Source organism: Hydra viridissima, unplaced genomic scaffold, assembly GCF_058129835.1.
Source record: "Hydra viridissima isolate aposymbiotic clone 2 unplaced genomic scaffold, HvirCarnegie_v1 scaffold_2, whole genome shotgun sequence".
Taxonomy (NCBI): domain Eukaryota; kingdom Metazoa; phylum Cnidaria; class Hydrozoa; order Anthoathecata; family Hydridae; genus Hydra; species Hydra viridissima.
This window is the reverse complement of record NW_028324301.1, coordinates 17,798,004-17,817,002: the sequence shown is the minus strand read 5'-3', so window position 1 is coordinate 17,817,002 and position 18,999 is coordinate 17,798,004. Positions and strand designations below refer to the sequence as shown.

At 28.2% G+C, this 18,999-nt stretch overlaps 2 protein-coding genes across 7 annotated transcripts; both read left to right on the top strand.

The window, feature by feature from the left end:
* The first annotated feature begins 1,267 nt into the window (after positions 1-1,267).
* Positions 1,268-10,163, top strand: LOC145187597 (prostaglandin reductase 1-like). 5 transcript variants are annotated; one of them, XM_090077878.1, is made up of 9 exons: positions 1,304-1,453; positions 4,348-4,468; positions 5,306-5,351; positions 5,863-5,919; positions 8,152-8,325; positions 8,409-8,679; positions 9,153-9,264; positions 9,455-9,573; positions 9,764-10,163. In XM_090077878.1, exons 2-9 carry the CDS (start codon positions 4,462-4,464, stop codon positions 9,872-9,874), a joined length of 897 nt encoding a protein of 298 aa, XP_089934004.1. In that variant the 5' UTR covers positions 1,304-1,453; positions 4,348-4,461; the 3' UTR covers positions 9,875-10,163. The 5 variants fall into 5 exon arrangements, with proteins under 5 accessions (XP_089934003.1, XP_089934004.1, XP_089934006.1 ...); XM_090077880.1 differs by having other exon boundaries at positions 5,306-5,362; XM_090077879.1 differs by lacking the exon at positions 1,304-1,453 and adding an exon at positions 3,809-4,064.
* A 2,164-nt stretch (positions 10,164-12,327) lies between these two features.
* Positions 12,328-17,982, top strand: LOC149892278 (prostaglandin reductase 1-like). 2 transcript variants are annotated; one of them, XM_090077875.1, is made up of 8 exons: positions 12,328-12,477; positions 13,314-13,359; positions 14,472-14,528; positions 14,652-14,825; positions 14,936-15,206; positions 15,418-15,529; positions 15,737-15,858; positions 17,776-17,982. In XM_090077875.1, the coding sequence occupies exons 1-8, from the start codon at positions 12,360-12,362 to the stop codon at positions 17,884-17,886; spliced, it is 1,011 nt and encodes a 336-aa protein (XP_089934001.1). In that variant the 5' UTR covers positions 12,328-12,359; the 3' UTR covers positions 17,887-17,982. The 2 variants fall into 2 exon arrangements, with proteins under 2 accessions (XP_089934001.1, XP_089934002.1); XM_090077876.1 differs by lacking the exon at positions 13,314-13,359 and having other exon boundaries at positions 12,358-12,477.
* The last annotated feature ends 1,017 nt before the right edge of the window (positions 17,983-18,999 follow it).

Here is an 18,999-nt window from a genome sequence, read left to right as displayed (position 1 = left end):
ATGAACTAGAGGTTTTATTTTTATTTACATATAACGGTTTTGTCCGTGATGTCATCGATGGCAGCTAGGTAAATATTGTTTTACCATAAAATTAAATTTTACCAACTATAGTAAGCCTATAAGATGTTTTATATATCAAAGTTTCGGGATAAAAAATTATACTAAATCTCAGAACAAATGGTCTATTGTTTTTATTGACAGATGTTTCTTAAGATTCGAGGAATTAAAGACTTCACAAATTACGATCGAGAATATAAATCAGTACTGTTTAAGTTTCTTAAGCTGCGGTACTAAACATGATATTTAACAAGACTGTCTAATTCGAGCGCGTACGTGCTTGCGGGGATGCGTGCGTGCGTCACATGTGTCTATTAAAATGCACACAGTTTCAACTTTAAATGGATCTTATTTCGCTAAACTTTGGAGATTGTTTCTGATGTTCTGTGGACTACATATAAAACTTGCTGTCTTTTTTTAATTATACTTCTAGTTTATTCTTAATCAAAAAATATTTTTAATCTTATTTCCATAGTTAAATAGACAGATGCCTTGATGATATCAATTATTTACACTATTAGATAACAGGGTCATATAAACTAAAAAAGATATTGAGATATTTTGATTTCGTCTAATGTTTTTCTACTTAATTACATTTTATCGATTGCGGGATTAACTTATCGATGCACAGTGCAAACAGGAAATTTGATTGTTAGATATAGAAATAATCTGTTAAAGTAAATAGAGAAGATAAAATAAGTACATTTAATAGTTAAAGTGGGATTATTTAATAATGTATCTATTTATTCATCTTTGTTTATGTGTGTAAATAGATACCAAATCTCTTTAATGTTTATTAACATTATAGACAAAAGATGTCTATATTTACTTATTATAGAGGCATGCAGCGTGTTGATTATAGTTCAATTCTAATAGTCTCCTTAAAGAAAAATGTTGGCAGGTATGGTTATGTCATATAAGCTGAAACAAAGTTTAAATATGTTCTTGAGTATAATTTTGTTCAAAATTATGATTTAGTATTGGATTAAACAAAATTCAAAATTTTGAAAATTAGTCATGCAGAAACTCTTTAAATGATCTTAAAAGAGAGAATAACTCACTAGTAATAGTAATTTATATCACTGTCCATAATAGGTATATTCAATACAAAAATAGTAATGGTGCTTCTATGTTGACAAATTGCATGCTTTTGAAGTATAACCTAAAATATAGTGTTGAACTAAATAAACTGTTTTTATTTCTTTAAATTGGAATTCTTTGTTTTTTTCTTTTTTTTCTTTTTTCTTTCAGTTTAATATAAATATTTGCAAGTAATTTATAATGTCTGGAAAAATTATTGCAAAATCATTTTTACTAAAGAATCATTTCGATGGGCTTCCAAAAGAAGAAGATTTCGAACTTGTAGAAAAAGTTCTTCCTCCATTAGCAGATGATGGTAAGAAGCCATTTAGAATCCATTAGTCTGTTTGGCATTTTATGTTTTAAATTTTAAAAAATGTTAGTGCATTTATTTGAAAAGTGTCAACATGATAATTTAAATATTTATATATTTATAATTTCATTTTTTTTAGTCTTCATTTACTGGATAGTTGTTTATTTAAGACTGAATTTAAGTAAATAGACTCAATAAAACACCTTGAAAGTAGTTTGATAGATTTCTAAAAAAAAAAAATTAAGAAAAAAAAAGGGATATTTAACTACATTTTAGAAGAATGAAGGATAATTTAAAACATTAGGCTTAAATCTCTTAATATTTTAAGAAGTAAATAAGTTTTATGTTGATCCTAATATTAAGTTAATCATTTCACAAAAAATGATAGTAGTATTTACAAAAAATAACATTATTACCAAAAAGTAATATTTAAAAAATAATAATACTTAAAATATATAAAAGAGTATTTCGTTGAGTAGTAAATTAATACAATGTTAAATATTGTTTTTTAAGTATTTCTCTGAAATTTTAACTAGTGATCCCAATCTATGGCCTAAGACCAAATCTGGCTTGCATTTTTTAAAATTCTGCCCTATCAAAGCATATTACTTCTGTCTATTTTTTTTTTTTTTTTGCATTAATGGTATATATCTACAACTCAGGAAACCTTTTTCCAAGCACTTATACAAGTTAATATAGAATATTTATATGATAAGACATAATATAGATGAACATTTTTGCAACATAGTATAAGTATTTGTAAAATGTTTTCTGAGTTGTAGCCATATACCATTAAGGTTTATTGAAATTGAACCTGAATACATGTGATTTAATTCAAGTGTTGGTAGTAGTTAACTATTATTTTTGGAACATTTGCCTCTTATCTATGGTATTTTGCCCAATGTTCTAAAAGTTTGAAAACCACTGCTCTAATCACTTTATAGGAGCTGGACACCAAAGTTGTTGAACCTTTAGTTGTTAAATATATGAAGCATTATTGGTATAAACTCAATCATACCTATATATAACTGAATTTATATTTTTAATGTCCAGTTTTTTTTTAAGAGAAAAAACTATTTCCAGTGGATATTATGGCAAAACTTGCAGTTTGTGTAATAATGTGAAAAAAGTTCTATAGATTAACTTTGAAATGTTTCCATTAAACATTTTTCAGGTTTCTTAGTAATTAGCCATGGCTTATGTTGAATTAATCAGATCCTGATATTAAGATTGCTGTAAATGATAATGATAATACTGATAATTCTGTGTCTGCCTAAGACTGTTAAAATCAAGAATCTCAATCAGCACACACACAGGACTACCCAAGGAAGTTCTAGCAGTCTGTGAGGTAGATCTAAGCAGGTTTATCTTGTCAAAAAAACAAGTAGGCTTTTTTCTGATTTCAACCTCAGATGTTTGTCACTTAATGCCAAGAAAGCTTGTTACTAAAGTATTCTAATCATTTGTTGTTGATGCTTCTGGAAGTGGTGTACTCCAAGTCAACAAATGGTTGAGGAATCAGTTTATAACTAGCAATTAGCTTTGTGGAGTAGAGTCCAAAACATTAGAGAAGCAATTATCAAGATCCAGACTAGTTAAGATTAGGATATGGAACCCCAATAAGATCTTCAATTCTATTGGTGGACATTGGCAGTCAAATTGTTAAAGGGCATATGACTAGAAGCACTGCATATGTTAAGTAAAAAAAGTTATAGTTTAATGCATATTTGTTGAAGAAAGATATTGTTGCATTTCATAGTGGTACTTCTCTGAAACAGATAATAGATAAAAGTGAGTTCAAAATAGGATTAGTTTGTATATTTGCTCTTGAGTTAACTTATATTTTAAGGTTTTACCAGTTTTGTAAATTAATCAACACCCAACTGCTGGTTTACTCAAAATAAAGGTTTCTGGGTACGACTTTCCACTGGTTGAACTCTGCCACTAATCAGAGGCTGCAGGGAATGTTGGGCAGGCAGTATTTCTTTTAAAAAAAGGTTGGATTTTAAATTTTTAACTAAAGTTTAAGTTTTAAGTTTAAACTTAGTTAAATATTCTAGTGGTAATAAACACTATTATAATGCTAAGAAAATCTTCATAGAGTCTTGAACCAGGTAATCATAAATCTTTGGCATTTAAAATGTAAACATAATGGGTGCCAAAGATATATTGAAAGTGTTTATCAAGATATTGATAATTGAGAGATAACAGCTGATATTAATTAGTTACTAAGATTTAACAGCTAATAGCCTAAAAATATGATAAATTAATGAAAAGTAATTCATAAAATCCTTGTTGAATTGTAAATTATTTAGCTTAGCAATCAGTGATATATTTTCTTTACCAGTCTGTTTCTTTGCAAGTTTTTCAAAACTCACTAATACTCTGTTTTCATTTTAGTCTCAAGTGTTTGATAAAACATAAAAAAACAGACCATATCTGCTGCAGCATTGATGCTATTTTGGTAAACATTGAAAATGTACCTCCTAGAAGATGAATATTGTCAGCCGGGTGCTGGGTTGACCCTTAAATTTTTATTTATGTGATTGAAAAATTGTGACTAAACTCTAATGACTAGCAAAAGCATAGGGAGTAAAGCTTAGGAGGTTTTAATGTATGTGCTGCAGTAAAGTATCTGTTTTTGTTTAGTTAGGAGATCTTTAAAGCTAAGAAACCATTTGTAAGATGAGAAATTTACAATGTAATGTTTTAAAAACATTAAAAAACATTAATCTTATGAACAAACATAAAACAAATAGAGAAAAATAAAACAGTGTCTGTATTTTTTTTTAATTAAGTTTTGTTTATATAAAAATATGCAATCAGTTTTATCACAATTTTCTACATATTTTCATTTTTGGTCATTTAGTATTAGGCAATTTCTATGATTTTTTTAGATGCTATTGAAGAAAGATAATCCACAACAAATTTTTAAATATTAGCAACCAAACTTCTCCTTCCTCTGTGTTTAGTTTCTTGTTATTGAATTTAGTCTTGAAACAGCCTGAAATATGAATGGTAAAATTAACCTAAATGTTTTATTGTTAACCTTTTGTTAACCATTTTAATTTTATGTAATTAGCAAATTATACAATCAAACTTAACACAATTAATAAACTCACTGTTAGCTTTTGATTAGCCCACTTCTGTAGTTAACCTAAAATAGTGCATGCCTTGCAGCCTGTGTCAAGTTAACCATTAATTACTAGAGCATCCCGCCATCGGAAATTGCGTAAATGCATAAATTCCGATGTGAGAAATAGTTTATAAAGGTGACTCTGATGTGATTTAATCTTTTTATTTTCTGATATTTTCCGATGGTTTGTGGTGGCTTGCAAAATTTTACAAAAACTTCATAGTTATAGATAAATACATCAGAAATACCACAATATTACGAGTTTACACTTTAAATACGATTTATTGTGAAATTGCGCAAAAATATCGTACGATAATGTGTAAATCTCGAAATATATCGGAGAGTGCGTGAAATTCTCCCCATCGGCCTCGGACTACATCGCACCTCCGATGTGATACCATTCCTCACCATCGCATCACATCAGAGTCACCTTTATAAACTATTTCTCACATCAGAATTTACGCATTTACGCAGTTTCCTATGGCGGGATGCTCTATTAATTACTCAAAGAAGTTTGAGTCTTTTTTTTGCTACCATAATTTTTAAGTCAAATAAGTTAGACTTTAAGTTATGATAGCAAAACAATATCAGTGCTTGTAAATCTATATAAAAATATACACAGAAAGTGAAATTTGTCTTTATTTTTGCAAATGTTTTTATGTACTAATTTATTATTTAAAATTTTTTTTGTAATCAATTTTTTTTATCAAATATTTCAGAATTTCTATGTGAAAGCTTATACCTCAGTGTGGACCCATACATGAGGTAAAACGCCGGTAATTTTACTTTTTCTCACCTATCAAAAGCATATAAAATATAACTAGGTATAGGCCCTTTCAGGATGGTGAATTCTGTTTTAACATGTACTGGGAAATACCAGAAGATTTAGAGGGATTATTGTTGTTCTTACTGTAAGCAACAACAACTTCTATCACGACAATCACTACAATACCAATCCAGATAATACTAATTAAAAATAAAGTAGTTTTTCCACCAGTGTTTGTTGTCACTCTAATAATTGCTGCATCTCTAATAATTGCTGCAATGTGATAGTTAATGTAAACTGATTTTTAGACACCTGTAATTGATTGTTTCCAGAAAGGGCCTTAGTGTATACATAAAATCATCCAGTTTCAAGTTTCCAAAAATCTCATACAGACACAAACGCAATAACAAAACTTAACTCTACATACTAACTCTTTAAAGTAATGTTTTTTGAAGTTGTAAGAAATGTTGTCTCTTATTTGGTTCTATAATATTTTTTTCACTGCTTTAGGCCATATTCAACACAGATCAATAAAGGAAGTCTTATGATTGGTAGTGGAGTTGCTAAGTATGAATTTAAATGGGTTGTTCTAAAGAAGATTTTACTTCTATCAGATTCAGATAATTTATCAAGTAAACCATGCGCATGGATTTATCAGCAAAAAGTCTAAATTAGCTGTTTACAAACCTTTAGCTTACACTTTAGTCCGCATCTGTTCAAATTGTGTTGTACACCATTCACCTTTTGATGCTATGCAAATTGATTATAAATTATCTACCCACTGCTCAAAATATTAAAACCATATTGGAAAAATGTTTCTTTTAATAATTCTGCATTTTGCTGTTTATATCTGTAATAATATAAGTTGTGAATGATAAACAAGCAATTATTATTCACAACCTATCCAGAGCGTTTACTTATAAAAAATAATTCTTTAAGAAACCTTTTTGGATTGTACAAGTGTTCAAGGTTCAGGATCAGAAATTTTTTTTTTTAAACCATCCATGTTTGTATTAAGGTTTTGCGTATCGTTTCATTTCCATATCGTTATCATACCGATATGATATCGGGAAAAAAAAAGTGTCAGCAGAATGATTACGACATAATATTGTTATAAAAATTTTAACTGGTATTGTAGTTAGTTTAAATCTTGGTATATACCAGAACTCTTGTCATTCCAATTTTTTTTTTTCCGATATCATATCGGAATGATAACAATATGGAAATGAAACGATATGCAGACCCTTAGTTTCTATGTGAGAGAGGTTCAAGTTTTAAAATTTTTAAGTTACTGGTTTATCATTTTGAATGGTCATTAAACATTATCATTAAACAAATTGTCATTAAATATTTTTGTGTTTTTTTTTCAAACAACAATGGTTTCTTAACACCAAGCTTTATTTTTCACTACAAAAAAAGTAGTTACTGCATAAAAATTGTAAACATAGCAAAAAGCAAAATTTCAGTATTACTTTTCAACATGTCTGTCAATGGTTTAGAGAGGAATTTTTCTTTCAAAAATGCACAGCAAAATGTTATTTCCTTCTACATGATTCTAGTTGTAAAAGTTGCCAAGAATACTATTTTTTAAAATATTGTACTTATTTTTAGCCCAAAACTTTTAAAAAAATTCTTGGTTAAAAATTTTGTTAGCAAAGATTCAGTATGCGGAGGATCTTTTTTTCAGTTAAATGAGATTTCACTATATTTTTTTAACTCCTTGTTTTGTTTAAATTTATGCAAGTTTACTGTTAAAAAAAAAAAATCAAGTTTGTTTTAAGGTATAATAAAAACAAGTAATATGTTTTTTACATTTATTTGAAACTTTCCATTTATGACTTTTAGAAAATCTATCATCATTTAAAAAATCATTATGAAACAATTTTATGCACAAGAAACATGGTTGTAAATAAATTTTTCATTTAAAAAGTAAGCAAACTTTAAGAGGATATGGATTTTGCAGACTCAAGAATTCCAACTGCCAAAACTGAAAACTGAAAATAAGATTTGAAATGAGATTCTCATCCACTACCATAGCTTTATAGCTTTATAGCTTTATGTATTTAGATTCAGCCATTAATAAGATTTTCTGGCAATCGACAATATCATTTGCAGAGTAATAATATGCATGCCTTTTCAAGAACCAAAAAAAGAGAAAAATCTTTTTTAAAAAAATGTTTCAGCTCTCTGTGGAAAAAAAGTGCAAAAATACCTGTTGTTCAGATAGGATAGAAGTACAACTACATTATCAGACCCACTGGGAGCTAAACAAATTTCTCTATCAATCATTTTCAATAAAGAGGTTTCTCCTTGTGGAATGGTTTATTATAGCCAGAATAGAACTGTATGTGACACCAGTGAAAACAGTTTTGAAAATTAAGAATGATCTATCAAAGAATTGTTTGCAATAAAAAGTTTACTTTCAATATAGAATTTTAAACTTAAATGAGTAATTTTTTAAATTTATGTTTGTAAATTAGAAAAGTATATCTTTGAAAATACTTTTACAATTTTCAGGATTACCCTTTATTTGTTCTGAATGAAGTTTATTGTCACAGAAAGTATAAAAAACTGAAAATCATCATATGCTTCTAAAATGAAATAAAAATTTCCTCACTGGTGACCATGGATGATTTCAAGAAACTTATTTTCTAATTCCTTAACACTTTTACAATCATACTTGTATGTAAACAACAAAATATGTTGGAAATTATAAAAAACGTTTTTCTTATGTGGATTTAAACTTTTGAATGGTAGTATACCTGTCATTAAATATTGGACTTTCTCATCTTATTTTAGAGTAATTGAAAGCAAGAATTCGACCTACCCTGTAGGGACTATTGTATCAGGTCACTGTGGGTGGACAACACATTTCATTCCTATGAAAAGTGTTCTTGATTCAAAGATGTTTCATATTGTTCCTGCAGATCTAAAAGATGTTTCGCATGCTATTGGTGTTCTTGGATTAACTGGGTCAGTTTAAAACTTTTGCTTCTGTAAATTATCAATAGAAAATTTTTGAGCTGTTCTATTTTCATTTTCTGTTTTCTTTTTAGATTAACAGCTTATTTTGGTTTTCTTGATATTTGCCAGCCTAAATCTGGGGAAACAGTATTTGTAAACACAGCCGCTGGTGCTGTTGGAAGCATAGTTGGTCAGATTGCAAAAATAAAAGGTTGCCATGTAGTTGGCTGTACAAGTTCTGATGAAAAGATTGCTTATTTAAAAGAAATTGGCTTTGATAGTACTTTTAACTACAAAACTGAAAACTTAGAAGAAAAACTAAAAGAGCTTTGCCCTAAAGGAATTGATTGCTTCTTTGATAATGTATGCGGTTCAATTTTTTGTTTTTTGTAGTTCATATGGTTTACAAATAAATTGCTTTAAAAAGTCTTCTCTGCTTACAATTAGTTTAAATTTTATGATGTAAATATCTATTTACTATATACCTATTTACTCATCTCAATTATAAAAAGAGCAACTGGAATAAGTATTAAAATATATTTATTTTTTTGATGAAAGATGTTGAAATGCTCAAAGATATTATTAAAATGCAACAAAATGTAAAAAAAAAAATAATTTGATAATCTTTTGAAAGATGTTGAAATGCTCAAAGATATTAAAATGCAACAAAATGTAAAAAAAATAATTTAATAATCTTTTGTAGTATCTTAAAATTTAAGGCAAAATATTTTTAAAATTCAGATTCTCTTCTTACCCTTAAATAAGTCTAAAATTTACCTTGAAGATGTAAGAAAAGGTATATTAAATTTTTTATGAAAAATTGTCTTTTTTTACAGGTAGGAGGTTCTATGTTTGATACAGTTATGTCCCATATGAATAGATATGGTAGAGTCTCTGTTTGTGGCTCCATATCAACATACAATGAGAAGGACCTAAATAAAGTTAAAGGTTTGTATAATGATGGCTATAAGAACTTTTATCAATATTTATTTACAAATTATTGCTGCCATAAAAAAGTTCTAGAGATACCTTTGTAAAAATTTTAAATAATTATTTGTGCTTGCAATTGTTAGAATGAGTATAATAATGAATTAGTTGGTATATAAGATCATGAATTATTACTTTCAATTTATTTCAGGTCCTTATATTCATAATTACATCATCCACAAAGAATTAAAAATTCAAGGTTTTCTGGCACCATCTTATTACCACCGTTATGATGAGGGAGTGCAGAATTTGCATTCATGGATGTTACAAGTATGAAGATTTTGGTTCTCATTTTTTATACTACTTTTTAAGTTATTCTTATTTCAAGATTTTTCTCTTTAAACTTTTAATTGTTTTATTTAACGTTTATTTATTCATGTTATGTGAGTATTTTCTTAAATAACCCAAAAAGTATGGCAGTAAAGTAATTTTTTGTTGGCGGATTTTTTGTATTTTTTAGGGAAAACTAAAAGCCAAAGAGCATATCTTGGAAGGTTTTTTAAACATGCCCAAGGCATTCATTGGATTATTTACAGGGGTCAATATTGGGAAGGTTGTGGTGAAAGTATAGGAGATAGCAAAACTACAACCAACAAAAATAAAAGTTGGTAAAAAGAAAGGTTGGACTGCATCTTTTTCTTTGCTTGCTCGTTGAAAATATTTTACCAAATATGGCTTTTTTTGAATGTTTTATATATGACTAATTGAATATTATAACAAGCTTTTAATAATACTTTATATTTGTAAGTATAGAAATTAAATATTTTATATGATTTCTTTTGTTTTGTTGTTATATACTCAAGCCCTGTTGCTAAGTTCCATGTTGCTAAGTGATTTCAAATACTTTGTGATAAATAAAACTTAAAAATTGATAACTAAAAAAGATAAAATTTGTAAATAAAAGTAGTAAATAAAAATAAAAAATTTGATTAAATTGAAAGAGTCAAAGTTTCAGTTGCAGAATGAGTTAAGCAAATGAGTCTGATGGCTTTTATGCTTTTTTTTATTTATATGCAGTACAAGGTTTGTAATTTTGCAGTTGTTACTGTTATTGTTTTGCAAGTTTTATTTGTGATTGCTTACCTGATTTAGTGTTCTTTGTTTTGTGCATTTTTTTTTTGTTGTCATTAAAATAAGGAAGTTTTTGCACCTGTTCTTTTCCTAAGTAAAAGAAAAACTCTGTTAGACAGCTTTTTTTTAAAAGATTGGTCTACTTGAATAAATCTTAGGAATGCAGTTTCATATTTTTACATTCTTTTGAAAATATTTTCTTCAGATTCACAATATTTTTTTGTTGATAATCAAGTTTCTTTTAAAAAGTTTATTTTTCCAGCTCAATTGTTTTCTTTTCCTCAAGTCTTTATTAATGTTTTAAAAAATAATATTATACCTTTTTTTAAATTTTATTTGTAATATTTTTTGATTTCAAGTCGTTTTGTGTGATTCCCAGTTTGTTTTCATCATTCTTCTGAGCAGCTGTAGAAAAATAGCTCAATGCAGGGAAATGTTACTTTTTAGTTTCAAACATTACTTTTATTTACATGATTGAAGAGGGAGAGTGAAAGTGGTAAATAAAGCAAACAAAGATATTCCCTAAATTTATGATTATTAATTCTGTACAAAGTTTTTAAAATTACTTTAATAGCTGAATGTTAAAATTAACAAAATAGTTTTTTTTTAATAATGAAGAAACATTTAGATTTTCCATTTAAATATTGTTTAATTTACTATTTTTGTATATGAAAAGATTTTCATTTGGTTTATGTAAATATTTTGTGGGTAAAACATGCTTTTTGTTTGTTGTATGTTTATCTCTTAATAATAAAAAGAAGCATTTCTTAATATATTAAATTTTTAAAGAATGTAAGCCTATTTGTTAAAAAACTAATCTCACTTTTTGTTTAGCCAGCAGTATGAGTTATGACTCACTTGTATTGCTGTGAATAAATGTTTAATACTCAGATTTTTTTTGTCAATCCTTTTTTGTCTTAACTTTTTATGTCACCATATCCCTTTTAATACATTTTCTTTCAGTTCATGTCTAGAGCTAATTCTAAAGAAGGAAGTAGAATGTTGAATGAAATTTCTATAGACTGTCTAATGTACCTTAAGAAAAATGGATTAAGTTGCTTAAATGTTAATTTAATCCCTCTCCCCAATAAACTATTTTATTATAATAGCTCAATTGTAGCAAGCATGCATAGATAGATAAACTTCAGGACAAAATTAAGTAGATAGAAATAGTGACAGTTGCTTGTCGTGAAGTTTTTATTTTCATAAATATTAAAAAGTATATTAGCAAAAATGCTAAAATTTTCTGGGATAAATATTTGGGATGAAATGAAGTTTAAAAAAGTTTAATTTTTTACTTCTTGTGTATCCTTTCTCAACCATATTGGCTTTTTGCACCTAATGTGAAGCTAATTATATTACAATTATTTTAGATTGGTAAGAAATTAACATGGAAAATTTTGACATCTTTAGTTTTTAAAAGCATCATTAACAATGAGGTTTTATACTTTGCAAACTTTAGTCTAATCATTAGAACTTATTATTAACTTATTATCATTACTTTCTAAATCATAAGAACTTTCTTAAAAAAGTGCACTTTTTGATCATGAAATATTTTTTTGTTAAAAAGAAAAAAGTCGTGTTTTTTTAGTTTGCTTTAAAAACATTTGTCAGCAAAAAAAAGCTGCCAAACGCTTTCAACAAAATGAATGGAAATTTATCATGTGTCTGTTGAAAATAAATTTGATTAGGAATAAGGTTTGCCAAACTAAACATTTTTTTGTTGTTGTTAATATAGGTAGAGTAAATTAGTTGTAGTTAAATGCAAAATCTGGTAAAGCACTTGTTAAATGTCTTAAATTATAAATCAAAACCTTAGATGAAGTGCTATTTGATTGTGTTGCTTCTTTGAGCTGCTCTTTGTTTAAGCATGTTTGATGATGTGTAGCATTTTATTCCTAAAAATATATTCAGAAAAAATTGTGAAAGCCATTCCAAAATGCTGTCTTTTCTCTTTCATTCTAATGTTAGCGGTTTTCTACTAGATGTCTCAAAATAATAAAGTTACTAAAACTTGGTTCTACAAAAGAGCCTTTGAAGGACTTCCAAAAGAAGATGACTTTGAAATGAAAGTTAGTGAAATTCCCTCAATAGCTGATGGTGGTAAGAATTTTCAAAAATGTTATAAAGCATTCAATAAACATTTTTCCACTTGTTTGCTAATTGTAACATAATGAAAGTTAATGCATGTTAACTTTAGTAAGGTATCTTCTATTTATTTTCAATCTCAAATATAGAAAATAGTTTGCTACAAAAACTATTTTCTATATTTGAGTTTTAAAATAAATAGAAGATACCTTACTAAAAATTTAAACTTTTAATCATGTGGTTTTTTGATGGATTATTATCAATTTAAAGAAGTTTTTAAATACCTTTTTGTTGGGTTTTTGTGAGCTGTAACTACTTGGTAAATGTAATTGATAAATCCCTAATAAGCAGCTAAAGGCAGGCAATTCTTTAACCATATGTTATTAAAATAGTGGCATTTAATTAAATTTTCACATTCAATGCAATTAAAGACATCATTTTATCCGATAATATTTTTATATATTTATCCAATATATTACAATATTTATCCAATGCATTACAATATATATCCAATATATTACAAAAGTGATCTAGGAAGTCATACACAAACTTGAAGTTCTTTGAGAGTATTAAATTAAAGTTTCACACTCTCTAAGAAAAAGAAGTGTTATTTTCTTGTTTCTAAATAATAGATCTGTAATATTTTGTTGCTTCTCTCTTTTTGTTTATTATAACAGCTACAATGTCCTTTTTGTAGAATCAAAATTTTCTCTATGTTGACTTTTTTTTTTCTACAAATGTCCCTAGCAGTCTTTTCTAAAAAATTGTACTTTAGCATACCTAGTAAGTTTGCACATAAAAATACTGAGTATAAATGCATGTTTTGGATTAGAAAAAAAATTTATTTTTAGAGTTTCTTTGTGAGAACTTATTTCTCAGTGTCGATCCATACATGAGGTAAGAGATTTTTAAAACATTTGCTGAACCCTTAACCACTATCAAATAGTCTTAACCCTGCTTTTAACACTTCAATTAACTTTATATAGCAATAATCATATAGCTCCTAGAATATTGGTTCAAATAGTGCTCACAAAAGATTTTAAACTAAGATCTGTCATAATCATTTTAGTTTTGTTCATGGTTTTTAAAAGCTTGTTGTATATATCTGCAGGGTGAGGAAGCAAAGCATACAAATTCAAAGACAGTAAACATAATGATTTATTTTTCAACTGATATCAAAATTACTTTAACCAACCATTTTCCATCAGGTGCTACAACTTCCAGAACCATGATTTGAGCCGGGTGTTTAATTTTAAAAATTCCTTTAACATTAGAAGGTGACTTCTGATGGAGTAGCCCTTCTTAATGTCCAGGAGGTAGCTCTTATGTCCCAGGATAGCTTTCTTGGATTCTGTAAAATTTTTCAATAATTTGGTTTTGAGAGACTTGAAAAGTACAAAATCCCATTTTTTATTCATGCCTCCTCCTTCTAACTTTCTCTTAATGCCTACTCCAACTGAAACTTGCCCCTTAACATCATAGATAGTGCCCATAGATACCTCAACAGTTTTTACAATACATCTACTCTTGACTTTTGCAAGAAGCTATTCTGCTACTTGTTGTCTTCTAGTCCTGTCCCCCCCCCCCTTTTTTTTTTTCTACACTATTGTTCTTTTTTTAGAACAAGAATACAACTTTTGCAATCTGTGTTCCAAGTTGTTTCTCTTGAATCTTGTCAATATTTAGTAGTCATTAGTTAACAATGATATATTGGAACAAAGGTTTTTAAGGAAAGCTGTGCCATCCTTAATGTATATGGGACCTTCTTCTTAAGCAATGTTGAATGAACCTCTGCTTGTGTAAATATTAGTAAACCACCTTACCATATTTATTATGAAAGTTTGTTTAGAATAAACTTAGTTTTATTTTGCATATATAAAATTGTTGTAAAGAATTATTTAATATCATGTCATTTATACTATTATTCATTTATAACATTATTTCACCTGTTTGGTATATTTTTTATGATTTTATCATCATTTTTAATTTAATGTGAATCATTTTGTAAGGTATTTTGCAGCTAGTATGACACCAGGACAAGTTATGGTTGGAGCAGGAGTCTCAAGGTAATTTTTTAAATAAAAGCTTTCTCAAAGTTTATGGGACATATTACTGTTAATTGTTTGTTTCTTCTTCTTTTTTTTTTTTTTTTATTTATTTTTAAAAAGTCTTTTTATTACTTTTTAAAGAGTTATTGAAAGTAAAAATTCAAAATATCCAGTTGGCACATTGATTATTGCTCATTGTGGCTGGACTACTCATTTTGTGCCAACAATACAGCAAATAGAGTCTTATAATTTTCAAGTTGTCCCTGTTGATTTGCAAGAACCTTCTCAAGCTCTTGGTGTACTTGGTTTGACAGGGTAATGCTTTTTTCTTTTTGTATATAATATAGTTGAAGAAGGGTAAATGTTAAATGATTAGCTGGTTTACAATTATGAATAAGTAACATTTTAAGTTTTATTATTTTTAGTTTAACTGCTTATTATGGCTTTTTCGATATCTGTAATCCTAAATCTGGTGACACTGTGTTTGTCAACACAGCTGCTGGTGCTGTTGGCAGTATAGTAGGTCAACTTGCTAAAATACAAGGGTGCTATGTTGTTGGCTCTACAAGCTCAGATGAAAAGGTTGCATACTTAAAAGAAATTGGTTATGATGCTGCTTTTAACTATAATACTGTGAACATAACAGAAAAATTGAAAGAGCTGTTTCCAAATGGAATAGATTGCTTTTTTGATAATGTGAGTTTTAGAAAGTTATGTAGTTTATAAAAAATTGAGTAAAGATTTTGATTGTTAAAAGAATATAGTTTTAAAGTCATTAAAAAAGTATTGCAACCAATATTGAGAAGAGAATACAAGATTAAATTTAAAAAAATAGAAACTAAAGTCTTAACAGCCCCTGGTACTCATACCAATTTTTCTGTTTTGTTTTTTTTTCTTTTCTAACTAGGTTGGTGGTTCCCAGTTTGATTCAGTGATTCCCCTAATGAACAGATATGGGAGAATTGCGTTATGCGGTTCTATATCTTTGTACAATGAAAAAGATTTAAGTGATTTCAAAGGTGATTGTTTATGTTAAACAAGAAAAAAAAATAAACAATATAATTATCTGTGATTTTAAAAATAATTTATGCTTTTTGTCTATCTATACTGTCTCTATATTATAAGTTATTATGTTTTATTTTTTATATTTTGACTCATACTTATGAGATTTTTAAATTGCTCACATGTGTCGATTTTAAATGGAGATGTTGTTTGTATAATTTTAGGTCCTTATGTACATAGTTTTGCTATTCGCAATGAGCTAAAGATTCAAGGCTTTCTTGTATTTACGTTATTCAAAGACAGATACGTTGAAAGCTTCAATGCAATGCACAGATATTTAACTGAGGTTAGTAATGACTTAAAAGTTAAATTACGGTGGTTTCAAAAACAAATAGGTGAATTAAGATTGCTAAATTTTTTTTTTAAAACATAAAAGATTAACAATATATGAAAGAGATATAGAGGTGTTTTACAATACTCCATCATTTACCTGCTGGGGTTCCTCTCAATAAGGCTTTTGATGGCACTGACTACCGTAGGTGTAACAAACTAAGGCTTCCTTTCTGAATTAATTTTGGCTCTGTAAATTGAGATTGTATCGTTATCTATGGAAGTTGTATTTCCGTGTGGAACAAAGCATCTTTCTCACGTGTGACTTATGTTTTCATAAATAGGATTACATCAGGCAATAAAACTCTTTTTCGCTATATTTTCAGCAAGTTTTTTATTGTAAACAGAAAGAGAAAATTTTTTTTTTCAAAACAGTTTCACTTTTTGCGACGCAATCAGTATAAATTTGATATCAGCTTTGTACATTTCCAGATTTTCTATCTTTAATTTTTTCTATGGTGCATATTGTGAAAATAGGATGGAAGTGATAAATATACCCTAGTAACATTTGTACTTTTTTAAATTTTTAATCATTTATGCTTCATTAAAACAACAAGAAAATCGAAAGCATTAGGTACTCAAACAATGCCCACAGACGAAATCTGTTTACTGACGAAAATATTTTCTCGGTAGAGGATTCTTTCAATAAACAAAACGACGGAGTGTATGCTCTGTCGTCACTAGATGCAGCAGAACTCTTTCTGAGAGTTGATAGTGGTTTTGTGTTAATTTGGTGGAAAGTTGTCTATGACAGAGTTACCAAGCTTCTTATTTCTTGGAAACAAATATGAAGCTTGGTAAACTTTGGCGAAAGTGCATCTATCTGATGTTTTGGAAAGGTTATGAAGCCTCTAAAAACTACATTATTTGCAAACAACCCGTAGATCTAACAGTATGAGTTCATTTCCGACCAGAATTAATTGGATTACAAATTGTAGTCCGTGTTAAAGGATATGGTTTGCTCTACTTGACACCCAACTATCGAGTCTCTAAAGTGCGCTCTTGTCTGAGTAGTGGACAATTTCCCCATACATAAGGTGCGGGCTTTAAACGATGACTTGACGTGTCGGCTTTGACGTTGCCGTGTATAAACTGCATGGTCAAAGAAGTTATTCAACACTGTTTTGTATAATTGATGAATAAAAGTTTGCCTTTTATTTTATATTGTGTAATAATTATTTGTATTAACTATATAATAATATATTGAATGACGGCAAATGCCAAAAGGAGTGCACTGTAATTTAAAAAAAGAAATGAAGTGTCATCACACGTTGCGCCAAAATAGAAGCTTTGAGATGATGCCACACCAATTCCAGAGCTGGTCACTAAATCACTCTTTTAAGCTCCATCATGCTTTCTAGAGTTCTAGAATTCAACCGTGGGTTTTGAATGCTGAATTCTACTCAGCGTTCAAAGATAGAAAATACGCTGAAAAGTTCGATGATCTTATCCTGATATGTACTAAACAAGAGGGGCAATTGAGTTACAAATGAGTTAAGACTTTCGGAAGTCCTCACAAACAATATTGTTACATCGACGTTTTTAAAAAAAACCTTGCGCCACTAACTGACTTCCTACAAGAACCCGATCTTCCTAGATTTTTTTAGCAAGGTAACGCATCTTATCACATTCGGTGTATGAACAAAGATTTGACAGCAAAAGTGTGAATTATTTGTTTCAGGTAGTAAGATTTAAACTAATAAAGAAAACTTGTATTTTTAAGTTTAAAATACATTTCTCCGTTCATGAATAATCTGAAACGGGCTTTGAGGCGATAATGTATATATGCACTCGTTAATTTTTATATTGGATTGTTAAAAATATTTCGCTTAAAACCTTTCAAAAACTCAATCAAGTTAATGTAATTTTTTAGGGAAAGATATCTGCACGCGAACACGTTGTCGAGGGATTCGAAAATATGCCAAAAGCACTCATTGGACTGTTTCACAGCGTTAATATCGGAAAAGTTGTTGTGAAGTGTTAAACTTCTGTGATTAAAAAGTTAAAGTATCTTGTAGAAATCTTTTTTTTTTTTTTTATTTCATATGCAAAATGTTGGAATGACATTTTTTTTATAAAACGGTTGTTTTTTTTTTATGAAAATATCGGATGTTTTAAGTTTTTCTCGAAGTAACCTTGTTTCCGGAATACTTATCTGATAAAAGCTTAAACTTCGATCGCAAACAAAAAACAAAAAAAAAACTAGGTGACTCTCGGGTAAGAACTTTACATTCTTTAATCCTAAAATAATGGCGTAACAATAAAAAAAACAGTTCCATTAACTCTATTACAGTTCCATCTTTACCAGTTCCAGTCTTTATTAAACTAAAACATCATGTTCCTATTACTTCGCTCTAAACTTACAAGTCACTTGTTGCTATTAAAAATATGGAATTTTTTACTCTAAAAAAGTAACTGCTAAAAATAGGTTCAATTTTTAAAAAGTAAACAAGATATTTCAATAAGATTTTACAAAAGAATCTACCAATATTTTGGAAAAAATTCCTAACACCGGTTCCTTAAATAGTTCTTATGGTATATTTAATTTTAAAATGTTTGTAAAAAGTGTCGCTAAAATGCAATTTTTTATTATAGAATTCTTAAAAACAATGCTAAGTAAATCTTTGATAAACATAAAACTGTTGGTGTTTCTGTTAACATACTTTTCATCAAACTCATAAAACTTCCTCTTGCATATTAGCAAAAATGCAAACAAGGAAACCTTTTACTTCTTCGAGTAATTTAAAGAGTGTCAGCAACTTTCTTAAGGTGGAAAACCCCTCAGAAATATGAGATTTTTGAAAAAAAATATTATTTTCTTGTTTTGTGTAAAATTTATCAGAGATTCACCATCTGAAAACCATTTTTGAAAACTCAATATAGATCTTCATTAAAATAGATTTTAATGAACCCTAGTATTTTAAGTTTCCTTAACAACCGCCATAACAACGGCACTATTTTTTGCCTTTACTAAAAAATAGTCCAAAATATTATTTTTTTTATATGAAAAATATATCAAGTAAATTGTATTTTCCATTGTTCAAAGCAACTTGAGTATAAAAACATTTACTGGAAAGCTCATAAATATATCATTAAT